The sequence below is a fragment of the Carassius carassius genome, chromosome 37 (assembly GCF_963082965.1).
Source record: "Carassius carassius chromosome 37, fCarCar2.1, whole genome shotgun sequence".
Taxonomy (NCBI): Eukaryota; Metazoa; Chordata; class Actinopteri; order Cypriniformes; family Cyprinidae; genus Carassius; species Carassius carassius.
This window is the reverse complement of record NC_081791.1, coordinates 26,909,203-26,930,255: the sequence shown is the minus strand read 5'-3', so window position 1 is coordinate 26,930,255 and position 21,053 is coordinate 26,909,203. Positions and strand designations below refer to the sequence as shown.

The window sequence follows — 21,053 nt, the reverse complement described above, 5'->3', positions numbered from 1 at the left end:
ATAGTAACGAACACAATTTCATGATAATTGTGCTCTTATTTTAGTGCAGTCTCACAGCCACTGTCAAATATTGAGATAAACTTTATAAAGTATCATCTATTTATATTAAATTGGTATCTTTTCCGATATCCATTTTGTGACCATTGAGCCGATTCTTTTCAATCAGCAGTAATGATTCGGGACATTCTACGTTTAATGTGGCTTAATGCATTAAAAGAGTGTTTTTAAAAGACCAAACTCAGTAAACAAATTAATAATAAAGCGGTCTATTCACTGACAGGCAGATGAGTCCAGAATAAGAATGCAATGTGTTTAATTATGTGTTAAGCATTTTCCTCCCATAGAAAACCATTAGACTGAAAGGAAAACGCGTACCGTGGCGTAATGGATTAAAACGTGTTTTAAAAAGACCAAACTCAGTAAACATTTTTAATAACACATTTTATTTACAGACAAGCAGGTTATGGGTGGAAATTAAATGCTTTGTGTTCGTATTCTGTGCTCATATCTGCTTGTCTGTGAATAGAATGCTTTATTAATAATTTGTTTACTGAGTTTGGTCTTTTTAAAACACTGTTTTAATGCATAAAGCCAGGTACTTTCACGTTAAGTGTGCTTTTAGAATGTCCAAATTATTCATTTGTGAATTAATCTGGTCAAGAGTAAACTTGCAGCAGCTAACATCTCTTGATTCAATAAATCAGACATAGTGAGTCAAGTTAACAATAAAAAAAACTGCATTATAGGAAAGGCTTTGTAAAACTGTACAGTGTTTTAAGCTTTTTAAACAGCATTCTCCATCCTACACTAACTACCCACACATTTCCTATCATGTAAGTCTATGAAAGACGATTGAACCAATCAGAGTAGGTGTGGGGCGGGGCTGCACGTGCAACCCCGCCCCAGGTGCAGCCCCGCCCCGATCTGCAGGCTGCAGCCGGGTGTACTTGGGTTATACACTGTGTGGTCGCATACCGGTTTTAGAGTGAAGGGTTGTTACATCAAGTGACAGACCGAACTGAACACCGCTTCTCAGGATGTATCTCTTCTTCACTTTAATAACCTGGATTATTGTCATCATCTCCGGTAAGTAAAGCATTTTAACGTTAGATAATTCTCAAAGTGATGTCTGTTTCTCAAACCTAACGGGTCTTTAAAACAAGCGTGGAGAAACGTTACCCAGCACTTAACTAAATCTTATTTTCTTCAGGTGCTGTGAGTGATAATGTGATAGTAAAGGTGAGAAGAGGAGAAAACTTTTCCCTCTTCGTGAGATCATCTGAACTGAAGATTGTGAGTCGTTTAACAGCGAGAAGAAACGGGACTCAAGAGATATTTCGCTTCTGTTCCTCTGAAGAGCGAAATCATGGCTGCAAACCAATCAACTCTTCAAGAATATCACCCCAGATTGATAAAGAGATTGTTTCTGTAACTGTTACTGATGTCAACACCAGCGACGAAGGAGTTTACGATGTTGAAGTTATCGATGACACAAACTACAGGATCCGACAGAAGTTTACAGTTTCATTGACCGGTTAGTGTTTTACTATCTTACTGCTAGAAAATACTAGATGAAGATGTAAACATATTTACATTTAGCAGACACTTATCAAAGCGTCTTAGTTAGATCTGAGGAACTGAGTATTCTGCTCAGACAGGGAAGAGTTAACAGTGTATGAAAACCTGACAGATGACGTTATTTAAAACAACGGAATAGTATCGATGAATGGACGTGATATTCTGTCGTAGAGAACCAGAAGAGTTCGTGTTCTGTTTAATTGCTCGTATGTTCTGTCTGTGTGTATCTGTGTCCTTCTTTGGAACAGCGACTCTGTTTTTGGGAAATCTCTGCTGGGGTTTCCGGTTCAGCAAGTGTATGAGCATCATCATGTTAGTAAAACTCTGTGTCTCTGTAGCATTCTCTAACCAGTCTAAATAGTCTAACCAGTGGTAAGTAATGAAGTAGGCCTACAAATCATTAAGTACAGAAGTTTAAAGTAGCTTTTTTTCACGTTTCAGTTCTTTGCAACATTTACTACACGCTACACCTTAACACACAAACTAACACACGTACACACACACACACACACACACACACACACACACACACACTCACAAAGAGCGTCAGCGCGCGAGTTCTCTGTTGTCATGGCATTTGGTTCTGTGCTTGGTTTGACTTCCTGTGCAGCGGTGGTGTATAGAGCAGGCACATGCAGAGAGGTCATTTGAGGACAGGGGCAATGTAAAAAAATATAGGTCAAAAGTCAAGAAGTCACTTATGGTCACCAAGCCTGAATTTATTTGATAAATATGTTAATATACTTTAAAATACATTTTATGCAATGTTGAGTTATTATCAGTGTAGGAAAACTGTGATCCTTTTTTCAGGATTCTTTCATAAATAAAAAATAAAAAAGAAAAGCTTTTTGTTTTATTATTTAACTGTTGTAACAATATACACTACCGTTAAAAAGCTTGAGGTCAGCTTTTTTTATTTTTTTAAGAAATTTGATTTTATTTAGCAAGGATTTGTTAAATTGATAGAAACAGTAATAAGAAGACTGATTTTGTAAGAAAACAAATCTATTTCGAATAAATACTGTTTTTTTGTTTTAATTTATCAATGAACCCCAAAAAGTATCACAGGTTACAATTAATAAATAAATAACCAGCACAACTCATTCTAACAATGATAATAAATCAGCATATTAGAATAAGGATCTATACAAAATATTATCAAAAGGACAATATAAAATATTATGACATTATTGAATTAATGTCAGACTTTATATTGCACTGACAATCTTATGCTGTGCTCTTATGTTGTTTGTTCTGTGTTCAATAATAAAAAAATAAAAATAAAAAAAGGCAGAGGATTCCGCTTGGTCTTAAAGCCTTCCTTGAGGAAATGTTAAAACAATGCTTTGGGAAATATATTTATTTATTTGTTATTTGTTTGGTCTAGGTGTTCATACGGCGTATGCCTAAAAATATGGGTCAAACTGAAGTGAATATGGGACGTTTCCATATTATACGGAGCGGTTGGCCCTATAAAATACTAAAGAGCATTGATTCGGGGGCCCCCTATAGTGTTTACCTTAAAGATCTAAAAAACAAAAATGACTAAGCCTTTAACATTGTATTCTTGAAATGTATTCGGCTCCATGTCATGCTGCTCCTCATTTTACCTCAATTGTTGCTTGTAGATATATTAACTATTATGTCTTTTTTTACTTGTTTGTCCAATGTGCGTCTATGTACATACATCCCACAAGTTTTTTTGTTAAGTTTCATATTTGAAAAATCTGGGTTTTATGGCTCATATGATATAATAAAAACGTTTGTAATATAAATCAATGAGATCTTTAATGCATGCAGATACTTACATATAATGCATATAAATATCAGTTTCCACACTACATCGCCAATTATGTACTAGTAAGATGATATTTAAATGTTTTATGTGAAATAAGGTTCATGTAAATGCCTACATTTTTAGATTCAAAGTTTGTCTTGAAGACCTTTATATCTCCGGTTGTTTTTGTAGCTTTGGTTCTGTACAGATCAACTGCTCAGTTCCATTAGCCCAGAATCTCCATCCATTCATTTGCCATATCTGCTCTTTCCTGTAGAGTCACCGGAGACTGCTGAAGACATTCCTACAGAGACACGCTGGACTATCAGCCTAAAACTATTAAACATAATTGCAGGGGTCATTGCAGCGATAGGGTTAGGGTTTGTTCTTCTACTGATTATCTACAGCATATGCGGAAAGGCAAGTATTATTAGGCAAATTAAATAAATTAGGCAACACTTCTGTTCTGTATTTATACTGTAACATTTATTGACAGCAGTTGTCAGTTAAGGCTATTTTACAATGCAGTGTTTTATTTTTGGGGAATTTGTACAAGTATTTGTGAAACACTTCTACGTTTCCTTGAGATATTTTGCTCAGAAAGGACATAATTTAAAGTCATGGTAGATCACTAATGTTTCAGTCATTGAGATACAGTATATGCATGTATTCTGTTGTTTTGGTTGAATGTTATTTTGATATTAAATCATTATTGTGCAGTGTTTGTTGACTGTGATCTAAATCTGAAGGTTCTCTTCTCTCTACAGAAGAATCACAATGCTGCTGATGGTGCAGAGGATCCACAGATCATTCCTCTCAGCTCAACCACAGCAGGTCAGTCCAGGAGAGGACTCTGGCTTTTGTGTCATGAACAAATATTACTGCATTTCTTTTTGACATTTTATAACTGGACTAGTCTTGATTTTTCAAATTATCAGGTATTTTAAAGAAACTTTGATGCACTTTTCTTACAGGGTCTGTGCTTTGAGAATACAAAAGAAATATTCTTTAAAGAAATAATAATATAAAGTTTGTCTTAACATAATACCAAAACACTTTTCTCAATTATTTATTTTTATTTTGTCAGCAAGATTATTGTATTGCTCAATCTCAGGGTTTTTACTCCAATCTGACGTTTTCAATTACTAAACTACAAATAATCGTAACAGTTTTTTGCAGGTGCTTGAATTAAATAAAATATTCTTCTTTATAGTAAAAGTTAATTCAAGCCATTGTCTGTATGCATTGCATTTTCATTTATTTTTTATAATTGAGAATTAAATTCATTTAATAACAAAACATACTGATTATTCAAATTAATAAATTAAACCACACCAATATTTGCGGAGAAATATTTTACATAATTACTGTCATACTGTAGATGACTTAAAGGATTAGTTCACCCCAAAATGAAAAGTGTGTCATTAATTACTCCTCCTCATGTCATTTAAAACCTGTAAGACTGGTAAAACAGTGGCATCAGTGGCTCAACTTCAATTTTTCGAAGCTTTGCACACACAATTTTTTTGTTTGTTTTACCAGTCTTATAGGTTTTAAGCGATAAGAGGATGAGTAATTAATAATAGACTTTTCATTTTGGGGTGAACTAACCATTTAATCAAAGATATTATAAAAGTTATATAAATATATTGTTTTATATTCATAAATTTAAACTTAATAGATCTGAAAAAACTCCCTTTTCTCCCTACAATCAGCAAGAGAAGCCACAGATGGATCCTTAGAGATGGTGGACGAGACAAAGTGTCCCGTGGACAACAACAACCAGCGAGAGGAAGAAAGAAAGACCTGAACCATGAGGAGAGAGAAAGAGTGACGGACAAAACTGGAAGAACACGACACTGTGTGTACTCACAAAACAACCACAAGGGATGAGGCTGTCATTTGAAGGCTGAAACGATTCATCAACATTATTGATCACACCGAAACACAAAAAAAATTGTGGACAAATATTTTTGTTGCTGAATAGACGGTTGATCTCATATGAGCTAATGAAAGAGCCTGCAGTTATGTGGTTTGACCACTGTGTGGCGCTGTAGAGATAGACTGTAATTCAGGCCTCTCTCCTTGATGCTTCAGAGCTACCCTGTGTCTCAGTGTTCATACTATCCATCCTTAATAGTATGTGAGATTAGAATAAGTGTGTCCCAAAGCATTGGGTTTTTGAAATGTGGATCCATGTACACTCTAATGGCTAAAATTGCCCACAATGCATTGTGGGTTGGCAAAGGATTATATCCAGAACTACAAAGTGAAGTGACATTCAGCCAAGTATGGTGACCCACACTCAGAATTCGTGCTCTGCATTTATCCCATCAAAAGTGCACACACAAACCAGAAGAAAAGCTCCCTATTATTTCTGAACAAAAACAACCCTCCTATCCAAACACAATTTACCTGCACCTATGAAGGTTTTACCTATTTGGGAATCCAGGTTAACCCGGACATAAAGAAAATTGTTTCTATCAATTATGACCCTCTAGTTCAAAAGGTTTTAGAATCATTAGAGAGATGGGACACGATGCCAATCTCCATGATAGGTCGCATTAATATTATAAAAATGTCGATTCTTCCAAAGTTTCTATATCTTTTTCAATCTATTCCCCTACATATTCCTGCCTCTTTGTTTTCATCATTAAATAAAAACTTTACCAAATTCATATGGAATAATAAACGGCCCAGGTTACGACTTTCTCTTCTATATTTACCTTTCGACCGAGGGGGGCTTGGACTGCCTAACATGAAGCTGTACTACTGGGCAGCTCAATTATGTGCCGCTACTTCGTATTTTTCACGAAAGGATATTCCTTCTTGGATACAAATTGAAAACAACACAATAGAATTGCCATTAAAATCCTATATTTACTCAGCTGAAACTAAACAGCTGCTAAAAAACACAAAAAATCCAATTGTCAGAAACACTGTTTCGATCTGGCACCAAGCACATGTTGCTTTGAATGAGGAGTCTAAGCTTTCAACTCTGTCACCCATTTGGGGCAATGTTACATTTAAACCTGCACGCGCGGATATGGGCTTTAAAATGTGGATGAATAAAGGTGTGTGTAAATTAGGGGACTTGTACAATGATGGAGTTCTAATGTCTTTTGAACAGTTGACAAACAAATACGACTTGCCTAAGAAATATTTTTTTAAGTATCTTCAGGTCAGAAGTTTTATTACTAATTTATTGAAGTCGACTGTGCAACCCCCACTATCCACCATAGAGAATATGGCTATTAACCACCATCACAGTAGGGGCTTACTTTCCAAATTTTATAATATTTTAATTGCAGCCTCAAAAGAAAGTAGCCTTTCATATTTACAAGCTTGGAGAACTGATATGGAAACAGACATTTCAGTTGAGGAGTGGAATAACTCCTGTATTCTTGCACAAAAACAAACTATCAACACAAGATTCCGATTAGTACAGTACAAGTGGTTGTTCAGGACGTACATCACACCAGTGAAACTCCATCATTTCAACCCTAATATACCAGATGATTGTGTCAAATGTGGTAAAGAAAAGGGGACACTATATCATTGTATGTGGCAATGCGAGGAACTTCAAATCTTTTGGAAGCAAATCTGTGCACTAATTTCTGATCTAATTGAATGTAAAATGCCCTTAGATGGTAAACTCTCTATATTACACATTTTTCCAAATAGCTTCAAATGCAATACAAAGAACAAGAAACTTGTAAACTTTTGCCTGGTGCAGGCGAAATATGTTATTGCTTTGAAATGGAAGGACACAGAAAAACCTGGAGTGAAACAGTGGATCAAACTGATGTCCAGTAATTTGGCGCTGGAGAAACTGACATATATTGCCAAAGGAAAACTGGAGGACTTTAAAGACATTTGGTGGCCCTTTTTACGCCTTGTAAAAGACTGTGATTTGTAGAAAATAATTTTGTTGTAATTGAGTGAAGGGTGTGTTTTAGGGTGGGGGGAGGGTCTTTATTTTATTTCTTATGTGTGTGTTATGTGTTTTGTCCTTAAATTGAAAATTATAATAAACATATTTGTGAAAAAAAAAAAAAAGTGCACACACACAGGCCCGAGACTCCAACCTACAAACCTAGTGTTAAGAGTCAAACTCTCTAACCCCTAGGCCACAACTTCCCCAGACACGTAGTTTATATAATAGATCTTAAATCAAGCAGCTTTACAGTATTAAATATGAAAAACCAGGTTAGAATTACAGCCTGATTTTCTGTTATAAAGCAGCTCTGCAGTGTGGAGCTCACTAATGATAAAATCTTTCTGTTAGTGAGGAGAAAATAAAGATCTTTAAAGTGAGTTTGGTTTGCAGAGATCAAAGCTTGATCTAGCTCAGGACTTTTCTGATTATTATTACACTGTAAGGCATTTTAAGAAAGATAATGTTTTGAATAAAATAGTTTATCCAAAAATAAAATGTCTTATCAGTATCACTGACCTTTATTTTGTTTCCATATGACTTACAAAACGAGATGTTACTTTTCCATATAGCTAATTGAGTTGTGAATGAGAGTTTCTCTGTCTGTCATCTCATTTTGTGTGCAAAATATATTTATTGCTTTAAATGAATTGTATAATTATTGTAATTACATAATATGGTTTTCAAAATCTTAAGTTATTAACTTTATTTATTTGATAGAATATGTATAACTCAATATTGTAACTAATTCCAAAAGCTGAATAATCAAAGTCTATTCAGAGAAATAATATAAGATTAGTCAATTAATCATTCTAACAATCTTTAGATGAATAGATTGTCAAAATTTTTTTTTTTTTTAAAGTTTGTTGCAGTCTTATGCCATTGAGACATCTCATGCAAGTCATCATACAGAAGCAGCTCTTCTCTGAGATGAGCTGAACCTCAGATGTTCAACCAGAAATACATCAGTGGTGATTCCCAGCAGACCAGACAGAACCAGACGAACCAGAGACACCACAGTGATCCTGACCAACTGAAAGAGAAGAGAGTTATTCAAAAACGTGATTGAATGTGTTACTCTGTGAAGACACAGCACACAAGTTATTGTCGCAGGAAGATAGTTTTGTGTTAAATGTAGTTTCTACCTTCCTGTCGTGGACAGATCTCAGCCTTCAGCATTTCTCCTCCTTTATACCACGAGATGAAGACACCTCGATCATTTCTTACAGAGCAGAACTCCTCATCTTCTGTGACTTTGATGAACCTGGTGGACATCTGCTGTTTCAGCTTAATTCTGAACATTCTGAGAACGTTTTGTGTCTATGTGTTAACTTGTGTGTGCTAAGATGTTTGCAAAACTGTGCTATTTATTGCTGTTGTTGTGGATGTGTCATATGGTCTGAAAGAGCTACATCAAATCTGTATCCTAAAAAAAAAAGACGAAATGACATTCACCACCTCACTAAAGCTATATTACTTTACAAGTTGGTCAGATATAAAATTGAAAGCTTTAATGTCTTTAAAGTTTGTTTACACAGGGATTCGCAAGTAAATATTGTAAACTAAACAGCTCCGATCATATTGTTCTATATCCAAATATTGTCGATATTATATGTACCTATGTGCTGTTTTTAATGTATTATTATTATTTATATATATATATATATATTTTATAATACACCATCCTTTAACCCAAACTGAATAATTAAAAGAAGTTTAAATAGATAAAACTTCTATACATATTATTGATTATTAATTTTCTTTTCTGACATCCTGTTTAACGCTCGAGCTCTAGAACTGAAATTCGCGCCGCTCGCCCGAACTCGTCAAACCGGTTTAATCTAAAGCTGGATCCTACCTTCAGCTGTGACGTCACACTTGAGCGTGGTTTATATAGTCTGGCCACAGTGATAGTTTCATCTCGCCGGGGAATGTGAGCCGAGTGAAGTGTTGTTACATCAAGTGACGGACCGAACTGAACACCGCTTCTCAAGATGTTCACCTTCAATTTAATAACCTGGATTATTGTCATCATCGCCGGTAAGTAAAGCATTTTAACGTTAGATAATCCTCAAAGCGGTGTCTGTTTGTCAAACATAACGGGTCTTTAAAACAAGCGTGGAGAAACTTTACCCAGCATTTAACTATAAATCTTAATTTCTTCAGGTGCTGTGAGGGATAATGTAGCCTAAAGGTTTCTGTAGATTTTTAGTTTTATTGCTCAGAGTTTAATTTTGCTTCATTTTGGTTTTTCACGGGGCGTGACACAGTTGTCTGCTTTGCATCATCACACTTCACCCAGCACTAAACTTCAGCGGACCGCACTGAGCGCTTGATTGATCTAACAATACCGTTATGGTGCATTTAATATGACGTAAATCGTAAAATGTAGCGCTTCCAGATCACTGAAAAAAACACGCGAAGAGTTTCGATAGAGTTGTGTCCAAGTGTGTCCGTATAGCGGTCATGTGATCTTGGGCGCGTGGAGGACAGGACAGGACAGTGATTTAAATGGGTTTAAGTTGGATACACGACAGCTTCGTTGTACAGATATTATTTGCCGCAAATTTTTGTAAACATGACAGCATATTATGCATTGATTATTACGTCGATGGCATTTAAAGGATCACTTTATTCTGGAGAGTGATGGAGAGGCAACATTTATATGGTTTTCTTTACCCTCAGATATTGCTTACTTATAATGTGACCAAACAGCTTATCTATTTCTTCAGTTAAATAAGTGTTTTATATTTTAGTTCAATAATATTTATTTAATATTTTGAAGATATCTTTTGTTAATAAATACTATTTGTGCAATTATCATGGTTTTCTCATATCTATATTACTATTAGTGTAGTATAAATACATATATATGGAATTTTGCAGGTCATACTTGCTTAATTTTTCTTTTGAGTACATATTTAGACAAAATTAAACACTAGATTTTAAAATAAGATATTAAAACAGTTAATAACTTAGGCCTACATCTGTTTTTAATAATACTCACATAATTACACACAATGAATGCAAGAAAATACTGAATTTAAACCAAGTTTAAAATGGTGCTTAAGAATGCATTCGACTGAATTCATCAAAATACTTTTATTCCCCTTTATTTTTACAGTATATACACATTAACTGATACTGAACCACCACTACCAAAAGAAAATTAATAAAAATCTCACTCCAAGCTGATCATAAAAGTTGGTAACCCTGATATAAAGTATGAATATGTGTCTATCAGTTTCCTAAAGCACAAATATTATTTTTCATCAGCTGCTGTGGGGGACAGTGAGAGAGTGGAGGTAAAGAGTGGAGGAAACGTCACCCTACGAGTCGAAACACCGGTGAATGTGAGGAAAGTGATGTTAAAAAAGTGTGAAAACAGGACAGAAGAGCCCATTATCCGTTACTGTTCCCCTGAGGAGGAGAAGAGGGGCTGCTCCGTCAAGAAATCCGACAGATTCTCCATCAGATCTGACACGGAGAGTTTGTCGGTAATCTTCGGTGATGCCCGAGTCAGTGATGAAGGATGTTACACTGTCTCTTATATCGACGTCGATAACAATGTGACGGAGAAACTCTTCGAAGTCACGGTCAGCGGTGAGTTTCTATAAAATCTACAGTGATATGATACTGAAGCTAATTTGGACAGTAGGTCACTGTTGGAAGGTGAATGTGGCATAATTTAACATTTAACATTAAAAAAATACTTGAGTCCTTTTCCAAGTTTTTGAAAGACCTTACAGATATAACCCAGTTTTTGATGAGTTTACTGAATAAATTCAATTCAAATTAATGTTGTTTAATCATTGAACTGTGAATCGTTGAACCAAACTTCTAAATATGGTTATAATTTTAAGATAGCATTATAACTGAATCTAATAGAACAGAAATAGAATGAATACAAATGAATCAATGATTAAACACATTAAACCCTATGAACTAGAGTCAGTCACAGAGAGTGAAACCACAGGCCCATCACAAGATCCTACTCCTAATACATTATGAGATTCAACGTTTGTGTTGATGAGCTTTACCTCTAGATGTGTTTTAGGTTTTGTTCTGTACAGAGCACGTGCTCCGCAGCATTAGCCCAGAACCTCCATATATTCATTCATTTGTCATATCTGCTTTATTGCCTGCAGGATCACTGGAAACTCCTCAGAAACCCAAAGAGACTCCCAGGAACAGCATTGAATATCTGACTATCAGACTAGAATATCTGAACATAATCGCTGTGGGCATTGCATTGTTGACTGCAGTTATGATTTTGTTCATCATTTATGTCATCAACCGCGTCGTCAACTGCCAAAAGGCAAGTATCATCACAGGAAAATTAGACAACACTCCTGTTTTTGTGTTATTATATGTAAAACTTATTAACAGCAGTGTTAAGGCTATGCATTGCATTGTAAAATGCAATTTTCTTTTTTGAGTAACTTTTACAAGTATTTGTGAAAGACTTTTATAAGTTTCCTTAAGATATTTTGCTCTGAAAAGATTTAATTTGAAATCATAGTAGATAATGAATGTTTCAATCATTATTTACATATATTAATTATTAACTCTGATTGGTTTGAGCAGCCTGTTCTGTTTTTTGGGTCATATGATATTTTGGTATTAAACTGTTATGTGCATTGGTTGTTGATTGTGATTTAACGTTCTCTTCTCCCTTCAGAAGAAGCTGAAGACCACAGGAGATCCTGAGAAGATCATTTCTCTCAGCTCAGCCGGAGCAGGTCAGTCCAGTAGATGACTCTGGCTTTTCTATCATGACAAATGTTGTGGTTTTTAGGGTTTTGACATTTGTTTTGTTTTCACATCTGACCCTCTCATAGACAGCAAACAACTGAAATGTTCCCAGACACAGAAACGTAGCAAGGACATAAAACAATCCATGTGGCATCAGTGGCTCAACAATTGTTTTTAGATTTGAACAATTCTTTGCTGTCTATGAGAGGGTCAGAGCTCTCAGATCCATCTGCACTTGTGTTCAGAATATGAACGAAGGTCTTACAGGTTTTAAACGACATGAGGATGAGTAATTAATGACACACTTTTCATCTTGGTGTGAACTAACCCTTTGATGAAAGATTTTACAAAAAGTGGTTATATAAATATATTGTTTTATATTCATATATTTGAACTTAATAGATCTGAAAAAACTCCCTTTTCTCCCTACAATCAGCAAGAGAAGCCACAGATGGATCCTTAGAGATGGTGGACGAGACAAAGTGTCCCGTGGACCACAACAACCAGCGAGAGGAAGAAAGAAAGACCTGAACCATGAGGAGAGAGAAAGAGTGACGGACAAAACTGGAAGAACACGACATTGTGTGTACTCACAAAACAACCACAAGGGATGAGGCTGTCATTTGAAGGCTGAAACGATTCATCAACATTATTGATCACACCGAAACACAAAAAAAATTGTGGACAAATATTTTTGTTGCTGAATAGACGGTTGATCTCATATCAGCTAATGAAAGAGACTGCAGTTATGTGGTTTGACCACTTTGTGGCGCTGTAGAGATAGACTGTAATTCAGGCCTCTCTCCTTGATGCTTCAGAGCTACCCTGTGTCTCAGTGTTCATACTATCCATCCTTAATAGTATGTGAGATTAGAATAAGTGTGTCCCAAAGCATTGGGTTTTTGAAATGTGGATCCATGTACACTCTAATGGCTAAAATTGCCCACAATGCATTGTGGGTTGGCGAAGGATTATATCCAGAACTACAAAGTGAAGTGACATTCAGCCAAGTATGGTGACCCACACTCAGAATTCGTGCTCTGCATTTATCCCATCAAAAGTGCACACACACAGGCCCGAGACTCCAACCTACAAACCTAGGGTTAAGAGTCAAACTCTCTAACCCCTAGGCCACAACTTCCCCAGACACGTAGTTTATATAATAGATAGCCTTAAATCAAGCAGCTTTACAGTATTAAACATGAAAAACCAGGTTAGAATTACAGCCTGATTTTCTGTTATAAAGCAGCTCTGCAGTGTGGAGATCACTAATGATAAAATCTTTCTGTTAGTGAGGAGAAAATAAAGATCTTTAAAGTGAGTTTGGTTTGCAGAGATCAAAGCTTGATCTAGCTCAGGACTTTTCTGATTATTATTACACTGTAAGGCATTTTAAGAAAGATAATGTTTTGAATAAAATAGTTTATCCAAAAATAAAATGTCTTATCAGTATCACTGACCTTTATTTTGTTTCCTATCCATATGACTTACAAAACGAGATGTTAGGCAGAATGATGAGTCATTCAGTTACTTTTCCATAATTAAATGGTAAATGAGAGAGTTTCTCTGTCTGTCATGATCTCATTTTGTGTGCAAAATATATTTATTGCTTTAAATGAATTGTATAATAATTGTAATTACATAATATGGTTTTCAAAATCTTAAGTTATTAACTTTATTTATTTGATAGAATATGTATAACTCAATATTGTAACTAATTCCAAAAGCGGAATAATCAAAGTCTATTCAGAGAAATAATATAAGATTAGTCAATTAATCATTCTAACAATCTTTAGATGAATAGATTGTCAAAAAAAAAAATTAATAAAAAGTTTGTTGCAGTCCTATGCCATTGAGACATCTCATGCAAGTCATCATAGGGAAGTCGTGGCCTAATGGTTAGAGAGTCGGACTCCCAATCGAAAGGTTGTGAGTTCGAGCCTTGGGCTGGCAGGAATTGTGGGTGGTGGGAGTGCATGTACAGTTCTCTCTCCATCACCTAAGTCAATACCATGACTGAGGTGTCCTTGAGCAAGGCACTGAATCCCCAACTGTTCCCTGGGTGCTACAGCATAAATGGCTGCCCACTGCTCTGGGTGTGTGTTCACAGTGTGTGTGTGTTATCACTGCTCTGTGTGTGTGCACTTTGGATGGGTTAAAAGCAGAGCACAAATTCTGAGTATGGGTCACCATACTTGGCTGAATTTCACTTCCACTTTCATACAGAATCAGCTCTTCAGATGTACCTCAGATGTTCAACCAGAACCTTCCTGTCGTGGGCAGAGATCTTTAGATAGTCTTATTGTTGACTGGATTCACAGCTGTACAGCTGTAGGTCTCTGGATCATTATAATAAAGCTCTAATGCTAAACTGAGGTCGATGCTGAGATCAGGATTGCTGGTTCGGTTTAGCATTTCACTCCCTTTATACCACGAGATGAATACTCCTTGATCATTTTTCACTGAGGAAAAGCTTGTCAGCTTAATTCTGAATGTTTTGAGAGAAACGGTTGTGTGTGTGTTGTTGTGGAAATTCTAATTCAATAATTTGTAGAGACTGAGAATGAAAAAACCAAACAGAGTTTTGTCTTTGTATTGCTTTAAATGTCCCTATGGACTATATATACCACCTTGATCATTGTATGTTAAAAAAGATACTTAAATGAGATTAATGCAATCAATGCAAGATTAACAAAACTAAAAATTTCCATAACAGTGTTAATTTGTGTGTGCTAAGATGTTTGCAATACTATGTGCTAGTTCTGTTGTTGTGGATGTGTCAATACGGTCTGAAAGAGCTGTTGCCTGCTACATCAAATCTGTAAAAAAAGAAGAAATGACATTCACCACCACACTAAAGATACATAATACTTTACAAAGACAACTACATTTTTTCAAGACGGTCAGTTATAAACTTGAAAGTTTGTTTACACAGGGATTCGCATGTAAATTGTGAACAAATCAGCTCCGATCATGTTCTATATCCAAATATTGTCGATATTGAACGTACCTGCTGTTTTTAATGTTTTTTTTATTTTATTTTTATAATACACCATTCTTTAACCCAAACTGAATATATAAAATAAGTTTAAATAGGTCATTCTTCTTTAGCCTTCATATTTTTGATTCTTCATTTTCTTTCTTAATATAGCTACTCCAGTTCCTGTTAGACACACTAGACATGATTACGCCGCTCACGTGACGCTCTTGCGCCAGATCTGAAATTCGCGCCGCGAGATCAAAACTGGCTTAAACCGGTTTAAGGTAAAACAACGGTGACGTTACAGCTGACGTAGAGGTAGTGGTTTATTTATTGTGTCCGCAGTAAGAGTAACATCTTGCCGGTGTTAGAATGAAGTGTTGTCAAGTGACAGATCGCAGCTTCATTATGTTCCTCTTCTTCAATTTCATGACATGCACTATCATCACCGGTAAGTAAAGCATTTTAACGTTAGATAATTCTCAAAGCGGTGTCTGTTTGTCAAACATAACGGGTCTTTAAAACAAGCGTGGAGAAACTTTACCGAGCAGTTAACTAAATCTTAATTTCTTCAGATGCTGTAAGTGATAATGTGATAGTAAAGGTTTCTTTTAGTTGTATTGCTTTATTGAGTTTTATAGTTTTATTGAGTTTATTTTTGCTTCATTTTGGGTTTTGGAGGAAACTAAACACGAGGATTCAGTTTTAAACACCTCACTGTCAATGAGTTCATGATAATGAGAAATGAATAAGTGACTGATGCCCATCATCAGATTATGTGATATATTTTGGTTACAATAGCAAATTTGTCTGTTTTAATAACCCATACCTACTTTCTGGACCCAGAATCAGTAGGCAATATGTAAATTTCTGCAAGTGGGGATAAAAGCAGTGTTCTGTATATAAGAGGCTGAGAAGTCAAATCTGTTTGTCAGAAAGGAATGTGTGTGGTAATGTACAGCAGAGCTAAAGGAACCTTTGAGAGGGGGGGGGGGGGTGGCATGTTAACTCGTGGGGTGGTTGACTGATTTGCAAACTATTATTTGCATTTGTATTAGCATAAGGTGATCTGACTGGCCGCTACACTTCTCTAAAGATTGCCAACAATAAACGTCACCGAGCCTAGAGGACAGCTCTGCCCCGCCCCAAACACGCCTTTCCCGCTTGATAGAGGTCTTTACTGGCGTGCTTGTCTATCTTGACACATTCAATGCCTGATAGATCACGTAGCCGCTAATAAGGACTTTTTACCAAACAAAGGACAAACTGAGAAGATCTCTTTAATATGTAGGCCTATCGTTTCTTCCTTCTCATCGTAGCCTGTCTTCAATTCAATTCAAGTTTATTTGTATAGCGCTTTTTACAATACAAATCGTTACAAAGCAACTTTACAGAAAATTATGTTTCTACAATATTTAGTAGTAGCTAGTAGTTTGTGCACGTTTGACAGGATTTTAGAAAAAATAAAAATAATAATAATAATACAAGACGTAGTCAGCTAGATGATGAACTATCAATATTATTAATTAATAGTAATTTATAGGATGCAGTCACACATGTAGCAATAATTGTTAGTTCTGTTTGTTGATTCAAGGTTAGGATCATCTGGGGTCCTCTGAGGGTCAGCATCATCTCTTCTCAGGTGTTCTGGATCCAGACTGGAGCTTGTGTAAATCCTAGTTACATCCCGTGGCAAAACATAGAAACAAAATAGAGACATCATTAGCATAGCTGCTGATCCAACAAAGTAAAATTAGTTTAACCCAAGCTAAAGAATAAAAATGCACATTTGATCAGATGCAACTACACTCACAATTTAAAAGATACATTATTCGTATGCTTGGCGAAAGAGATGTGTTTTCAATCTAGATTTAAACAGAGAGAGTGTCTGAACCCCGAACATTATCAGGAAGGCTATTCCAGAGTTTGGGAGCCAAATGTGAGAAAGCTCTACCTCCTTTAGTGTCTTTGCATCGCCGGTGAGGAAAGCAAAGTTATCCGTTATATCTATTTGTCGTTCTTTTATAAAGCAGGGTCGTCAACTCTCACGTACCGTGAGGAACCGGAGACGCTTCAAGTAAACCACAGCATCAGTTAACTCTGTCTCGCGCTGTCCGAGTAAACCTTAGGACAAAGTGACAATCCTGTTTGCGGAATGAAACAAAGTCTCAGATTACACGTTTTGATACTCAATTCTAACAATAAATGGCATTTTAAATGCACTTAATACGGCGTAAATTGTAAAATGTTGCGCTTCCAGATCCAAGCGAGTTGGCGGTTTGCCGCGCGGTCACGTGATCAAGCGAGCAAACCTAAACAAACCAGCGTGGAGGACAGGACAGTGATTTAAATGGGTTTAAGTTGGATACACGACAGCTTCGTTGTACAGATATTATTTACAGCAATTTTTTGTAAACATGACAGCATATTATGCATTGATTATTACGTCGATGGCATTTAAAGGATCACTTTATTCTGGAGAGTGATGGAGAGGCAACATTTATATGGTCTTCTTAACCCTCAGAAATAACTGAGGGGGTTACTTATAATGTGACCAAATAGCTATATATATATATATATATATATATATATAATAAATATATCTAGAATATTGCAGGTCATACTTGCTTAATTTTTCTTTTGAATAAATAGTTAGACAAAATTAAACATTAGATTTTTAAATGAGAAATTTAAAAAGTTTAAAACTTAGGCCTACATCTGTTTTTAATAATACTCACATAATTACACACAATGAATGCAAGCAAATACTAAATTTAAACCAAGTTTAAAATGGTGCTTAAGAATGCATTCGACTGGATTCATCAAAATACTTTTATTCCCCTTTTTATTTTTACAGTATATACACATTAACTGATACTGAACCACCACTACCAAAAGAAAATTAATAAAAATCTCACTCCAAGCTGATCATAAAAGTTGGTAACCCTGATATAAAGTGTGATTATGTATCTGTCAGTTTCCTAAAGTACAAATATTATTTTTCATCAGCTGCTGTGGGGGACAGTGAGAGAGTGGAGGTAAAGAGTGGAGGAAACGTCACCCTACGAGTCGAAACACCGGGGAATGTGAGGAAAGTGATGTTAAAAAAGTGTGAAAACAGGACAGAAGAGCCCATTATCCTCTACTGTTCCCCTGAGGAGGAGAAGAGGGGCTGCTCCGTCAAGAAATCCGACAGATTCTCCATCAGATCTGACACGGAGAGTTTGTCGGTAATCTTCGGTGATGCCCGAGTCAGTGATGAAGGATGTTACACTGTCTCTTATATCGACGTCGATAACAATGTGACGGAGAAACTCTTCGAAGTCACGGTCAGCGGTGAGTTTCTATAAAATCTACAGTGATATGATACTGAAGCTAATTTGGACAGTAGGTCACTGTTGGAAGGTGAATGTGGCATAATTTAACATTTAACATTAAAAAAAAATACTATATTTGGATAGTATGGATGAATGAACTTGATATTCTGTGGTGGGTTAGGGTTGGGGGGGCATCAGACAAACTCATGCTCATGTGCTCATCATGTTAGTGAAAGTTTCTCTCCAAGAGCTTTCTCTTGTTAACACTGTTAACAAATAGTCTAACCAGTGGTAATTAGATTCGATTAGATTTGATTCAACTTTATTGTCATTGCAGATGTAAGGTACAAGGCAATGAAATGCAGTTAGCATCTAACCAGAAGTTAGTACAGAATATACAGTGTCTACAATATGTTAAAAATGTACAATAAATGAACATAAGGCAGTATTATGGACATAATTTACAGATTTTAAATACTATCAGCATGATATACAGATAGGTGTAGTATGAACATACTATATATCTGGATTATGTAATAAGTGTATGTACACTATAAGCAGATGAACATATGAACATCATTTACAAATGAATATGTATAAGCAATACATTAAGCTGTACAAAACACTAGTGCAATAGACTAGAACAGAAATGCATAGAAAATGTTATAGTGTGCAAATGGATCATTTTTATTTTCTGGATGAACAGTTGTACAAGTAATAACAAGAGTAACAGTTTTTCCAGGAGGTTACACAGTCTGTGGTCAGTAGAGATGGGAAGTTTGGCTCATTTTACCGACTCAGAGCTTTGACTCTCGTTCAGCAAAATGAACAAATCTTTTTTTGAGTCTTTGTTCATTTCATTCATTTTAGCGAAATATAATGAAATGTTATGTGTTACTATGTGTTACAAACGTTGATCACACTGCTGGTCTCTAGACAGTATAAAATACTGTATTCTTTAGTGCTTTATTTAGATTGAAGTATAGCACAGTTGATAAACAAATGAGTTTTGCATTACATAAAAAAAAAACACTTAAACCATTTTTATACTATACTATGTAATTTCTTTTTAATACTGTTGGTTTATATCAGTAATTTGACAGTGATGTTGTACACTATTTTTAAAAAATGACAAGGACCCTGACAAGGACATACAGTACGGCGCAAGATTCTGCACAATACACCTGTTATATTATTATATTATGTTATATTATGTAGCTTTTATGCTAACACTGATGAAATGCTCATCTAGTATTTGTTCTCATATATTAAAGAAGAAACTTTAAAAGGCCATATTTACTTTTTCACACCAACCGTGACAGCAATCTTCCTAAAATGATCTAGCCAACTAGATATTCCCAGGACATTAGAAAAAATATAACAATGTCTTATCAACCTGCCTACAGTTAATGATTCAAATCTTGTCTTGAAGAGGTTTATATGTCTAGTTATTTTTGTCCCATACAGAGCAACCACTCACCACACCTGCTATATCCACCAAAGGTGAAGAGACGCTTGGGACAAATGGAACAAACACCACAGTCAGTGAAGAACGAAATCACAGAATAACGTACAGCATCATGGGAGTCACTGCAGGGGTCATTGTTGTTATCTACTGTAAAAAGGCAAGTATCATCATTGGTAAATTACACATTTTGTATTAATATTGTAGCACTTAATAACAGCATTCTACTGTGCAGTTTTGTTTTGGGGGAGTTATTGTTTTACAAGTATTTATAAAAGACTTGTGAAGGTCCTTGAGATATTTTGGTGAGGAAGGACTTCATTTAAAGTCATAGTAGATCAATAAAATGTCATTGTGTTTGAGTGCACTGAATTCTGCTTGCATGATATTTTGGTATTAAAAACTTTGTGCAGTTGCAGTAAAAGATTGTTGATTAGGATTTTAATCTCATCTCCCTACAGAAGAAGCGAAATAATCCTATTGCTGAGGATCCAGGGGAAGAAACTCCTCTCAACTCAAATACCAATGGAGGTCAGTCCAGCAGATGACACTGGGTCTTGTATCATAAACAAAAATTATGTTACTTAGGAACTTAACATTTCACAACCTGCACTCACCTTGCCATGTCAAATTATCATATATCTTTAGAAACCTTCTGACCATGGCACACAGGGTGTTAAAAAAAAAAAAAAAAAAAAAAAACAGCCCATACAATCAGGGTCCAGTGTGCTGTATTTTCCACTTTTTGACGCTGCTTTATTACTTTTTTTTTTAAATAAATAATTTAATATTTAATATAAGATTTGTAGTTTTGTCAGCCAGATTATTGTTATTTTTATTTACCATCTCAGGAAGTTTTCACCAGACAGTCTGTTTTGAATTACAAATCATTTTGACAATTTTTGCAAAGTAAATAAAAAGACCCCTTTTCATAGTAAATTAATCATTATCATAATTCATATACCATACCATACCATATTCAAATTAATAAATTCAAACACATTTACTTCTTTATTATTACCATAGATTAATAAATTGTTGAATAAGCATTATGAATATTGTCTATAGAAATAAATATATTGTTTTATTTCAGTATCTTTGAACTTAATAGCCCTGAACAAAAACTCTTGTTTTTCTCCAGTCAGCAGGTGAAGCGGACACAGGTGAATCTTTAGAGATGGTTGTGGTTAACACAACCCTTTCAGTGAACAATGAAGAAGGACCTGTACATGGAGCTTGATAGG

At 35.4% G+C, this 21,053-nt stretch overlaps 2 protein-coding genes across 2 annotated transcripts in view; both read left to right on the top strand.

Annotated features, from left to right (window-relative positions):
• ctnnbl1 (catenin, beta like 1) overlaps positions 1-21,053 on the top strand; it is a 196,092-nt gene that overhangs the window by 135,037 nt on the left and 40,002 nt on the right. The window lies entirely within an intron of this gene.
• LOC132118697 (uncharacterized) lies at positions 1,011-21,049 on the top strand. The gene is made up of 4 exons (XM_059528657.1): positions 1,011-1,086; positions 18,037-18,363; positions 19,812-19,969; positions 20,951-21,049. The coding sequence occupies exons 1-4, from the start codon at positions 1,038-1,040 to the stop codon at positions 21,047-21,049; spliced, it is 633 nt and encodes a 210-aa protein (XP_059384640.1). The 5' UTR covers positions 1,011-1,037.

What these genes read in the sequence shown, in the direction of transcription:
- LOC132118697 (XM_059528657.1), top strand. Translation starts at nt 1,038, where the DNA reads ATGTATCTCTTCTTCACTTTAATAACCTGGATTATTGTCATCATCTCC. An exon ending in GATTATTGTCATCATCTCCG is followed by an intron (nt 1,087 to 18,036) that starts GTAAGTAAAGCA and finishes ATTTTTCATCAG; the next exon opens with CTGCTGTGGGGGACAGTGAG. An exon ending in CTTCGAAGTCACGGTCAGCG is followed by an intron (nt 18,364 to 19,811) that starts GTGAGTTTCTAT and finishes TGTCCCATACAG; the next exon opens with AGCAACCACTCACCACACCT.